Below are 12613 nucleotides of genomic sequence, written 5' to 3' on the forward strand. Positions count from 1 at the left end.
AGCGCCCGCGCCAGGAAATGCAAAAATCGCCCAGAGACACACCAGGGTTGAGAAGAGAGCTATATACGTAGCCTGAACAACAGAAACCAACTTGTTGTTGAAGGCAAAGAGCTTGTCCCATCCACCTCGCTTGTCTCCTCTGCTCGCTCACGCTCCAGGCCCGTCCATCTTCACCTTCCCCTTGATGCTCTCCCACCTGGGCGTGAAACTCAGCACAAAAGCAAGAGACGCACACGCGATACAAATCGCAAACGGCACTCGTAAGCCGTCCATATACGCGTCAAGGATGCCTGGGATGTCACTCGCAGCAAAAACTTTCCTCAGGTCGGTCGCGCCAGTCGCCAGCACCAGGCTTGCGTCCACGTGCGGCGCCTTGATGGGCAGTTCGTGGAGCATCTTGTTGGTGAACCCAGCCTGCGCGGCCGAGATGAACACCGCGCCGCCGATTGTCTGAAAGAACAGGATGATGGCCGACACGGAGCTGAGGTCCGAAGGTTTGACGATCGCTTGGCCTACGATCACGGGAATTTGAAAGATCAGTCCTAGTCCGATGCCTGCGAGGGCTTGGTATCCGATCCATTCGCCTGACCCAGAATCGATTTTCAGAGTGTAGATTAGTCCCCCACCGACCGAGGCGAGGATCGATCCGATTGCCATAAGAGGGATGTATTGACCCCATACTGTAAGGAGGATGCCAGAGAAGACTGTTAGGAGTGAGGCGCCAAGGACAAGCGGGAGATTGTCGATGCCGGATTTAGAGGCGGAGACGTTGCGCGTAGCTTGAAAATAGATCGGCAGGTAGTACAAGAGCACGAAGAAAGCCCCTGCCACGGTAAATATAAAAGCACAACCAGCTGCAATGGATCGGTCTTTGAGGAGGCGGGGCTGTAGCAAGGCGCGGTCGCCAGAGAAGTACTCGATGACGACGAAAACGATAATGAGGACGCCGAAGAGGACCAGGACGGCGATAACGGAGCCGGATGACCAGGGCTTGGTGGATCCACCCCATTGCATGGCGAGCAGGTAGCAGACGATTGCAGCCATGAGGGTGAATGTGCCGGGAAAATCCATTTGGAGCAGTTTCTCTTTCAAAGGAGCCACTTGAGGACGGGCAGCCTTGGGAGTGCGGAAGAAGAAGAAGATAATGACCGCAGCGGCGCCGCCGATAGGCAGGTTAATGTAGAAGCACCATCTCCAGGTAAGATTGTCAGTGAAGACACCACCCAAAAGGGGACCGATGACAGATGCGACGCCGAAGGTGGCACCCATGACGCCGGTGAAAGCAGGGCGTTGCTTGGGTGGAGCAGAGAAGGCAATGATGGTATATGACCCCGATGCGATACCCGCGCCTCCCATGCCCGCAATCGCTCTTCCGACGATCAAAGTGGTGGAATCGTTGGCGACACCGCAGATGAGGGACCCCAATTCAAAGATGAAGATGCTTGAGAGATACGAGATCTTGAGAGGGAAGTACTTGTATAACTTTCCCCATGTTGCCTGGAAGGAGCCAATTGTCAAGAAGAAGCCACTCCCATACCAGCCCACTTGATCAAGAGAGTGGAATTGATCGGTGATTCGAGGGATAGCTGTGGCCACGATGGTCATGTCCAGCGCCACGAGAAAGATGCTGCATGCAAGTGCCACGACGATCATGGCCAGAGGGAAAGCAGAAGGGTAGTCGGACGTGTCGATGCGAGAGAGTTCGCGGCCCAGCCCCTCAGCCTCGCCATCTTTCTCAAGCACAGTTTTTTCAACGGCAATGGATTGAGGGGGACTGGAGTTCTGTTGGACGGCAACAGCAGTTTCTCCGTGCCGCTTTTCATCCTCAGTGATCGCCAACGGTGGTTTGGAGAGATCGCTCGATGATGTAGAGGCCGAAGTGTGAGAGGTCGGAGAAGTCGCCATTGTTTTCAATTGAAGCTCAACAGCGCCAGAAAGGAATCAAAGGGAGGAAATTCGAAGGTTATGAGCGACGAAAGCATTGAGCCAGCAACAGGGGTTGAGACCTCCAGTGATATATGTAACCAAGTCACACCGGACCGGCTGTGAAGACAAACTCCGTTGTAGAAACTCAGGGATCACGATAGCCAAAGCATTGAGACATACAATGACGCAGAAAAGCAAAGTAAATTCGTCCGTGTTTCAACATGTGGCATGGACAGAAAACACAGCACATGGAATCCGCGAACAAGAAATGTGGACTCACTAAAGGGGGGAATGAATCATAGTCGCCAGCTTGCATCGTATCAACCATAAAATTGGAGGAAAATACGATTTTGGCGCCAAGTGCCCACAGGGGACGAGGCTATAGGGCCATGCCAGTCTCTGAGAGATCAACACTGAGCCCGGTAAGGCTTTGATCCGCGATCCGAAGCAACACTGATGAAGACTTCCCGACGACAAAGTTCGCGTTGATCAGGCAGCAGCCAGGCCGTCAAGGCCAAAGGGGATCCGCATTCAGCATTCTAGAATGAGCTCCAAAGAGGCAGGTCGCAAATTTTAAGCCTGGACACGGGCGAACGCGAACAAAACGCCCCCACTGGCGAAATGGACGCTGAATGTGACACAGGCTCCGCGAGGCTGGAATAGCGTGCACGCCCTTTCCATCAGGGAGCATCGAAGCTGCCGGAATGTCCCACCCGAAGATCCGGGCAGTATGTCGTTATGTTCTTTGGGTAGCAGTGAGCCATTCAGCTACCTAGGTACCTAGGTACCTATTCCAGGCCGGAGATACCAGACCGAAGTGCTTTATTGCCACCCAGGTGCTCTGGAGTTTCGCTCTTGTGCATGGCAAGATTCGAAAAGGGAGATTGAGGTGGAACCGTGGGTCTTTTGTCCGTCGATTGGCGAGCAGGTCCGGGCGCCTTGGGACATGCTTCCGTATTCGTGCATTATCGGACGAAACATCGGTCGGACGAAATTGGCTGAGCCTCTCGACCTTGACACAAGAAACAAAGAGCTGGGCTCACCTGGAAGTCATGACTGCTGCTGCTGCTGGATTGGTAATCCTCATGGCACAATGAAGTTTGCAAGAGGTCGATGAATGAAAATTCTGAGTTGAAGGATACCTCACGTGATAAGACCTAAACCTGTTCAGGCATCCAAAGACAAAATGCCAGTCAGACAGCCAAGCAGAAAGCAGTTTTATCTGGGGCTTGGGGAGGCTGGGCTCTGTCAGACAAAATGCGTCTCCTCTGGGCACGGCAGATACGCCAATGACCCCATGGGTGATCAGAGTGCTTACAATTCAAGGGCACTGATCTGGAGGTTCCAGCAGGCGACGATGACGCTTCTAGAAGCATGGCTCATTGCTTGAGTATTCTACCAGATCATTCACTCACATCTCAACTCACCTGTTTGCCAGCAGTCAACGTCTAGACCCGGGAAACCCTTGCGGCGATCACCTGAGTCAGCGACTCTTCGGGGATAAAGTGCGCAGTCTCGTCTTGCTACCGCTTTTCACTGCTGCCTATCCTATCCCTCGTCGTCTCTCGACTCGTTGATACCTGGCGCAGACTTCCGTTATATTGGCTGCCATGTCTCGAGCCGGAAGTATGTCTACTTCACCGTACAATACCGATGCCACCGGGCTCGGATTCGACCATAATCAAGGCCCACCAAGGAAGAAGATGCGCAAGGGCACAAAGAGTTGTTTGGAGTGTCGGCGGAGAAAGATCAAGTGCACTTTCGAACCTGGGAGGCCTGCGGTATGCAACGAGTGCTATGCCAGAGGCTCGACCTGCATTGATCAAGAGCATGGCGATATCCACACCTACACCCAGACCACTTCGGAGCAGTCGTCGTACAGTTTGAGGGAGAGAGTATCCCAACTCGAGGATCTGGTCAAACAGGTGCTGAACCGGTTACCGGAGAAGGATGCCAGTGGCCATGGTGATAATTCCGCTGCAGAGTCCGACAAAAGCCAGCTTGATGCCCAGGCGGCTGAAGTGTTGAAAAGTCTGAAGAGCTCATTGCGACAGGAAAGCTCCAGTACCGAAGAGTCTATAGTTCTCCCAGGCGGTCTCCGAGATGACGCCCCAGCCTTGACCCTGTTCGACAATGCCGTCCTTGAACGAAAAGAGAGCCAGCCTGTGGTATCAAGAGCACAGTACAATAAGTCGAAAACGCTTCTGGCGGCTTTGAATAAGTTGCTTCCACCACCGAGTGATTTGGAGGTTATCCTGGAACAGTCCCACGAATGGTGGACAATATGGAGGAAGATGTTTCCCGAAATCACCGACAGTCGATGTGAAACCATCAAAGAATCTGTCTCTCACTCGTTACGGTCAGAGAAACCCGCGGAATTGGCAAAGATCATGTTGTGTATCGCGATCGGCATCCACCAACTACCGAATTCCTTTAACTGGTCGCGACTTCAGATCAAACAGGAGCCTGCTGAGCTAATGGAACGATATATTGCTACAGTCGACAAGCTGATTGTCTCTGACGATGAGATTGCAGCAACCCTTGATGGCATCGAGTGCATGATGCTCGAAGCCAAGTATCATGTCAACATGGGCCGGCCGCGACGTGCGTGGCTGTTATTCCACCGAGCGCTCGCCTTTGCACAATTATTGGGCATTCACAGGTTAGCTGCGCAGACAGACAAAACGTCCCTGGATTATCAGCGTTCGGTCAACATCTGGTGTCATCTTGTACTGGGCGACAGATACCTATCCCTGCTCCTGGGTCTGCCATATTCTGTTAGTGAAAGCTTTGTGACCCCCTATATCCCCATATCTGGACCTCCGCCCGCGTCGGTCACAGCTGGCGAGTACTACACAGGGAAGATGCTCCCAATAATCACCAAATTGATTGACCGAAACCAGAGTGTCGTGCCCATGGGATACTCGGCGACGCTAAGACTTGATCAAGAATTGGAGGAGCTGCACAGTACTCAAGATCCTAGTTGGTGGTCGCCGGAGCTTGTTCCTGGTAATTCGGTTGAGGAACATTTCGATCGACTCCAAGCTCACTTTTTCCATCACCAAACCAAAGTCATGCTGCATATGCCGTTCATGCTACGATCATCTACCGACAAGAGATACCAGTACTCTCATACCGCAGCCTTGGATGGCGCACGAGAAATGATTCAAGTCTACAAGGCTCTCCGAACCAACAAGGCCGTGGGTCCGTTCATCTGCAAACTGATCGATTTTCAATCTTTTACCGGGGCCATGCTGTTGCTGCTCAACCTGTGCGGCTATTCCCAACAACACCGTGGCAACAACGCCCAGCAGACGGACCTCGAGCAAGACCAGAAGGACTCGGACCTCATCGACCAGACGATCGCGCTCCTGAAGGACGCGGCCAAAGAACCCGGTGGCGTTGTCGCAGCCCAGAGCGCTCAAGCACTAGAAATGCTTGCTCGTGTCCGTCAGGGCTGCGACGACGAAGGCGCTAAAGAATGCAGGGGCGAGACTTGTCAAGTCTCAATCCCCTACTTTGGCACCATTTCTATTGGAGTAGGCAAGCACTTCGTCCCCATCAAACCAGGCACATATGCGCAACGGACACAGGATGCCCGCCTGAATACGACAGTCTCAGCGGGCGGTGTGTCCACCAACTCGGGACTGCCGACTCCTCCATCTGTCGCTTCAAACAGCACACAACATTCACCCTTGTCGACGACGATTGACCAACATCATTCGCAATACTCTCAAGCCCGTCGGCCGCCCGTCTACGAATCAGCGACCTACATCGCTCCGGGCCTTGACCAAGCCTGGCCCGACACAGCCGACGACCCGTTCATCACCTTCGACTCGTTTATGGCCTTCCCACCCCAACCACCTACAGACTTCCCCTCGGCCGGCGGCGTCAGTATATCCTCGGGCAGCGGATCGGGCTTCACTCCACAACCATCCCACTCCCTCCAAGGCCAGAGTCCGTTCAACACTTCGAGCGCGACGCCATCACAGAATGACTTGAACGCTTCGGTCGCTGCAGGCGGGCTGGGCGGGATGGTGACGCCAGGGTTTCCATTCGGTAGCTTCCCCTTCGGACAGAGCGGGGTGGATCTGGACCAAGGCTGGAATTGGTTCGGTGTTGACGCGCCTGTTATCCCGTGATGGATCCAAGAAAGCAAAAGGAAATATAAGAAAAGAGCTCTGCTTGACGAAACTTCACATGAGAGATGTTTATATAGCTAGCTAGCTAGCTACAGTATGTAGGGCCCCTTTCGGCCCCAAATATTCGCCAATAATAGACTTCGGAGCTTTCTCCCAGCTATATGTCTCCTTCAAGAGATAGCCTTAGGCCTCAAAAGATAGTATTAAAATCGGTATCAACATCAGCATCGATATCACAACTTTGCCAACGATTTTGTCGTCATCTTTCCACTCTTCCTCTTGAGGTGCGCTCTTTCCGCGGGTATTCTATCTATACCATTTGCTTGTATACCTATCACTATATCTACAATGTACATCTAATATATCCGCCTCTAGAGAATATAGGAGATAGAGGAGCGGAAGAGAGGAAGAGGAAGAGGAACAGGATAGTCAATATCATAGATATTTCTGGAGTTTCAAAGTATATATCTAACTCCATGATCCTCGCCGAGCTATGCTCAAAGCGCTCAAGTATATATAAAAACTCCAGACCTCCCTGCCGAGGTGTGTATATGCAAAAAAAACTAGTACCAAATATAGACCCATGTATCCCAGTTGGGCGCCTCGAAAACTCCTCCGCAAATGCATAGAAAACACAAAAGTTTCCCGTTATTCGCTTCGGTCCGGTGTCCAAATTTGGGGTATCTCAATGCTGTGCCGATTTTTCGGTCTGTGTATCCTTTTTTCCTATTCCCGGTCATAATCCTGCTGGCTCTCTATTTTCCCTTTTTCCCTGTTGTTTCTATATTAAGTAGGTACGGTCCTTCCCGTCTTGTACAATGTTCTCGTCATGTGTTGTCATTCCTTCGTAAATGTGGTGCTGTGTATCCCTCTTTGTTTCCGAGGTATCAAATATCGCTGTGTAGTGCAAATTCGTGCGTCGTCGAGGAGATGCGTGATGCTCGATCTTCTCGTGTTGGTGGCTCGGCCAAACTTCGCTGATGATTGGTCCCTTTGTCTGTTCGGATCATCTCCTCCAGCCATTGCCGCCACGGTTTCCCCAGCCAGCGCCGTTGTTGCCGTTGTCTGCACTGCTCCAATCGCCCCAGGTGTTTGAACCACCACCGTTTGCTCCCCGGTCTCCACCGTTCCATTGCCCATTATCGCCGGCGGCGGTATTCCAAGGTGCACCGCTCCAGGCTCCTGATGAAGGCCACGGAGAGGATGCGGATGGAGCCGCGGTGATGAATGTGGATGGCTGAGAAGTCTGGATCGCCGCAGGGGTAAAGGTTGGGCTGGTTACGGCTGGTTGAGTTGAAATGCTGGTCGCTTCCACGGATTGTGTCGAAACCACTGTCGCACTCGACGAAGTGATTGTGAGCAGGGTTGTCACAGATTGGGTGGCAGTGATCGAGGTGGCAGTGGACGCGGGAGTCGAAGTGGACGTTGAGGCTGAGGTAGCGGCGCCGTTCTCGGTATACACTTGTAGACCGTTGATGAGCCAGTACATATCCTGAAAAGCCGAGGGGTTGTTTTGCACGTAATCTTGGCATGTAGATGCCAGGGGCGCGCAGGTGGCGTCGGTGGTCCATACCGATCCCGCCCAGTCGCCACAGAAAGTAACGTCAAAGACCAATTGTTGATCCTTAACCATGTCGTCAATGTCGCAACCACCGGTGAATTGGCCTTGGGGCAGCCCCCAGTTTGATGTATCTGGGTTACCGCTTGAGATATCCGAAGGGATGGCGTCCCTGGAGAAGAACCAGATGCTGATGGCCTCGCTTGTCCATTCGGTCGCGTAGACACCACCGCCGTTGGAGTTGAAGCCGTTGCCAAAGCTGGTTGTGTCTTGACTGCGCATGGAACAGCCGGCGTTGCTGGGCTGATCAGGGGCAGTGGTATCACAGTCGTCGGTCTCGAGCGTGCCAGAGAAAGCTCCTGTGTTTGTGATCGTGCATCCTGGATCCGTGTGCATTGCCATGTTGTTTGAAGTTTGGCTGTTCACTCCTTCGATGATGTCGACCTCCCCATTGTTAGGCCAGTCCGGCCCCAGCATCCAAAAAGCGGGCCAAGTGCCACATGCGCCGGCTGGCATGTGTGCAAGATCAAGGATAATGAGGCCGTGATTGTATGATTTCTTGGTGCTTAGTCGCAGACTGTCGCGACCCCGGCCAGATGCAACGTTGGTGGAATCGACGCCCATGTAGACAGTCCCGTTGTCAACTTTGTACAGGCCAGAGCTCTCTGCTTCGTCGTAGGAAATGTAGTTCACATAGCCGTTTGTCGGGTCATTGTCCTTTGCCAGAAGTTAGTCTTCGCCAGTGTTTAACAGGAGTGATTGTGACATACCGTAAAGAAATCAAACATGTCTGCAAATTGTGAGGAGGAATAGTCATCTTCTAGAACGTAGGCCGCGGAAGCAGCTGATGCCAGGATGGCAAGAGTAGTGACTGAGACGTGCATTTTGCAGTGTCGATTTCGTGTCGATGACGCGAAAACAATTGATGTCTTCTTGGAAGAATGGAATGAGGAAAGCCATCCTGAAACCAAAGCACAGCGCCATTATATAATGGTGCTTCCATCTTCGAAACGAGTGGTATAACAAAAGAGGCTGGTAAAGACTGACGAAACGCAGGCAAGTACGAGGCGAGGAGCAGAAATCGGCGCGCTGGGGGAGGCTTTTGTTGACGACTTACCAGCCTGAGCGAGGTGGGTTAGACACGTGGGCAGACCAGATCGACCAACAAGAGCAGAGAACAGGTATAGAAGTGGAGAGAGATGTGCCATGGCAACGATGCAGTTGGTTCCTGCTCAGACCGAGGCCCGGTCTGGCTGTGTTGCCATTGGAGGCTGGGAAACCTGCCAGGCGCAAACCTTGAAGATTGGCGAGAGGCCGGGGGATCGACGCTAAGGTCAACAAGCGAGCCCAGGCTCGCTATAACACCAGCACGATGGCGCTAGGTTCGCGAGCCAGTCCATTCTGCCAATGGCAGAGCGCGTCGCAGTCGGTGGCCAGGCGTAAAACACGCTTCTAGTGTTGGTGCAGTTGAGGCAGGATGTCTCAGGCCATAATCCGCCACGAAGGGTGGCTCAGGGAGCCTGTCACTCACCTCTTCCTGAAGATTGTGGGTCGAGCCCATCTCGCAGACACCCGGAGGTGGGAGCTTGTCATATCTTGGCCCATGTCTTGACTCTTATCAGAGCGTTCCTCCATCCAAGACCATGTCAGAACGGGAAATCACATCAAGCCCAGCAGTGGCTATCTCTCAGCACGAACTCTAGAATCGGCCAGGGACCTACGAGGTCCTCGAGACGAAATCTGAGACATGTCGCGGGAGGTGGGAAACCAGCCGGCAGCTAGGATGGTGAGCTTTGTTATCAGCGCAATCAGGTGTCGCGCTGAGGTGGTTTTCGCCCTAGGGGAGGATGGACGAGGGTCGTGAGGAAGGTCTGTTTGGGAGATGGAACCTTGGAAGATTGAGAAGAAGCTGGAGCTCGAACAGAGTTTGGCAGGAAATTAAGCGCTAGTCCCGAAGAGGAAAGGCGGAAAGAGAGACGCGCCCAGCCCAAAGTCAGCCGCCCAAATAGTTGCGGCGAGAGCATGAAGATCACAGAGATAGACCAGATATTGATTATTTTGTTTTCAAACGCCTTCGTAACCGTCATCAAACACCTAGAATTACATCTCTGGAGTATGGATCCTTTTTTCTTGCCCGCCTCTTGCCTTTATTGACATCCCGCCATCCCCTCACGCCGTCACGCCGTCACGAAGTCCGTTTCCCCTGCGGTCTCCATGGGTGTGAGCCAAGTGATTTGATCTGTGCGTGTCCATGATCCCGTGCCGAAGTAGAGAGCCAGTTCACTCGGAGATTGTTTACACCTTGGAACCTTCTCGCGGGACATATGTGTTGGACCACGTCTCCCGGTTCGGCTTGAGGAATCTGGCCAATCCCAGAAACGGCGTGTTGATGGGTGATTCACCGGTGAACAGGAACACGTCGTATAGGAAGCCACCAAATGTGCATCCGAAGAAAGGCGCAACCATAGGTACCTGCAGAAACGGTCAGCAGAGAGCACCAACGTGCTTGTGCCGTGGCCGATCTTACCCAGAAGTAATAGTTGCCAGCGTGCCACACATGTGGACCGTACCCAAGCATATACGACATCAATCTCGGGCCAAAGTCTCGGGCCAGATTGATTGCATAGCCGGTTTCCCAGCCGCTGTTGACCGGGAGAGTTAGTGTGCTTGCTTTCTCACATTGGGTCCAGCACAACTTACAAGCAAGCGCCGATGCCGAAAATGACGAAGAACAGCCCCAAGGGCGTCAGGTTGCCAGCTCCCAGATTGCCGTCGTCCTTAAGAGCGTAGATACAGAACATAAGGATAGAGCTAGCGATGAACTCGGAGAAGAACTGTCCAGTCTTGGTCATAAACGCCGCCGGGTAGGTGCAGAAGATTCCCGCCGTTGCAGTGTCTGAATAGCCCGGGACAGTTCGAATGTGGGCGCCGCCTTCAAAAACGTCGATGGCCGATTTATAGTTGGCGTACACCACGCCCGAGGCGCAGAGGGCCCCCAACGTCTGAGCAACCATGTAGACGGGGAACTTCCGCCACGGAAACTTGCGATACACGCAGTTGGCGAACGTTACTGCAGGATTTAAATGGGCTCCTGAGATGCCAGCGGTGTACACTCCCAACATAACGCCCAAGCTGTGGGAAATTTAGCCTTTTTGACTCCCAAAGGTGGATTTTTCACTCACCCCCAGCCCCAGGAGATCGACTGGTAGTCACCTTTGGTATCGTTGCTGAGAACGACTTGAGCTACAACGCCGTCGCCAAAGAGAATTAGGATAAAGACGCCAAAGAACTCGGAGAAGGGTTCCCGCATGTAATGCCGAAACCTGCTCCAGGCCAGATCTGGCTCGGATTGGACGACATCCTCCTGGGGGATTTTGTGATCGACCAGAGGACCGTGTTCCGCGTAGGGGGGCTGGCCGTCGACCGTGGTATGGCGGTATTCATGCGGGTGGGAGAATATGCCATGCTCATTGTGGGTGGCGGGAGGGGTAGAGGAGAGGGATTCCTTCTCGAGGGCCATGATGTCGGCGTCCTTGGCTTTGGACGAGTTCACAGGAAGGGGAAGTGAAAGAGACTGAATTTGATCAGAAGCAGCCATTAGAGGTCAGCATCCCCAGAGCGAGGCGGACCAGAGTCTTATCAAGTTTTCGGCTTTACCTTGGGGCCCCAGTGAGTTGGTCACGAACCAGGGTGGGAACCGCATTGTGCGGACAGAAGCAGCCAAGTCCCAGTTCGGAGGCGGGCGGGTACCAGCCAGTCATGACGAGGGGAGGGATTGGAGACAATTTTGTTGCCATCGACAGGTGAGGTTGCATGCAGGGCGGAACCAGCTAGGTGGAGGTGATGAGGTACAAGAAAGCATGTATCACGCACGAATGGAAAGGGTGGTGGTCAAAGGATCTCGGGTCCACGAAGCCCGAAGGCGAGGTTTGCACTGGCTACTTAGCACTGGCTCTGGTCTGGCGGGAGGTCAGCAACAAAGTGGGAATCTGGAGAGTCTGGGGAGCCTTGCGGATGGCAAGGGAGGCGGACCGGGATGGGGAGGAGATGTGCGAGGAGGAGGAGGAGGAATCGCTTGCGAGGCGTACTCGGTACTTCCGGTAGTGTCATACAGAAGACTGGTGACTGGATGGATTCTTCATCTCGTACAGTACTTCCCACAGTCGTGCAGTGCGCAGGTTGTCATCTACCTAGGTATGTACCATGACTGCCATGACTGCGAACGTGACTTGTGGACTTGCGTGGACTGTGGATTGCGAGGCAAATAAAATGGACCAACGAGAGACTCGGCCCAGATCTGACCGAGGCTGACACTGTCTCTGTCTCTCTTCTCGACTCTTCTTCCTCTTCTTCCTCTTGCTACTCCTCCTCCGGTTCCTCGTACTCCAGTAATTAATGCCTTGTGCCTCCTCCCCAGCCCCCTCTTCCAACCCCAGTCAAACCTCTTGCTCGACCGCTGCTCCCCTTTGGGAACTGCTTGCCCACACCCACGCCTAGGTACGGACGCCGTACAACAGCTTGCTTATGATTAATCATCGCCATCTCAGTCCACCATCAGGTGCCATCATCATCATCACAGCAGCCTTTTACCAAGTTGACCTCCCTCTACTCGACCAAGTATTGCATGCCCTCCTTGATTGTCCTCGCTGTTTTGCTTCCGCTGGCCCCCCAGGACAACACGCCACTGCCGGGGATGCCTTCTTTGGTCTTAGGCACCAAACCTACCTAAGGTAGGGCCGGTAGATCTAGATCTCTGCCCAGGACACCAACCATCACAGCTCTGCACGTCGACACTTCTGCCATCCTCGTCACCGTCGTGGTTTAAAATAGTCATTTCCTGTCGAGTGTTCGCCAGGAGACTGGCCGGCTGTCGTGGTTGTAAACGTGGCAATCCATCCATACACATTCACAAACAGGTGTGCTATCGGCTGTACAAAATCCACCGAAAGACCGCACCAAGCGGCCAGACGGCGCGATCTGTCGTATA

The 12613-nt window shown here is 53.3% G+C and overlaps 4 protein-coding genes across 4 annotated transcripts; 1 reads left to right on the forward strand and 3 right to left on the reverse strand.

Moving 5' to 3' along the window:
* Positions 1-147: 147 nt before the first annotated feature.
* Z520_10393 (uncharacterized protein) lies at positions 148-1905 on the reverse strand (the record flags this gene model as incomplete). Its single annotated transcript, XM_016780886.1, has 1 exon — positions 148-1905. The coding sequence occupies one exon, from the start codon at positions 1903-1905 to the stop codon at positions 148-150; it is 1758 nt and encodes a 585-aa protein (XP_016627892.1).
* A 1631-nt stretch (positions 1906-3536) lies between these two features.
* Z520_10394 (uncharacterized protein) lies at positions 3537-6068 on the forward strand (the record flags this gene model as incomplete). Its single annotated transcript, XM_016780887.1, has 1 exon — positions 3537-6068. One exon carries the CDS (start codon positions 3537-3539, stop codon positions 6066-6068), a length of 2532 nt encoding a protein of 843 aa, XP_016627893.1.
* Positions 6069-7074: 1006 nt separating this feature from the next.
* Z520_10395 (uncharacterized protein) lies at positions 7075-8510 on the reverse strand (the record flags this gene model as incomplete). The annotated part of the gene is made up of 2 exons (XM_016780888.1): positions 7075-8343; positions 8397-8510. The coding sequence occupies 2 exons, from the start codon at positions 8508-8510 to the stop codon at positions 7075-7077; spliced, it is 1383 nt and encodes a 460-aa protein (XP_016627894.1).
* A 1411-nt stretch (positions 8511-9921) lies between these two features.
* On the reverse strand, positions 9922-11146 carry Z520_10396 (uncharacterized protein; the record flags this gene model as incomplete). The annotated part of the gene is made up of 4 exons (XM_016780889.1): positions 9922-10098; positions 10154-10268; positions 10327-10758; positions 10809-11146. 4 exons carry the CDS (start codon positions 11144-11146, stop codon positions 9922-9924), a joined length of 1062 nt encoding a protein of 353 aa, XP_016627895.1.
* Between the last annotated feature and the right edge of the window lie 1467 nt (positions 11147-12613).

The sequence above is a fragment of the Fonsecaea multimorphosa genome, assembly GCF_000836435.1.
Source record: "Fonsecaea multimorphosa CBS 102226 unplaced genomic scaffold supercont1.30, whole genome shotgun sequence".
NCBI lineage: Eukaryota > Fungi > Ascomycota > Eurotiomycetes > Chaetothyriales > Herpotrichiellaceae > Fonsecaea > Fonsecaea multimorphosa.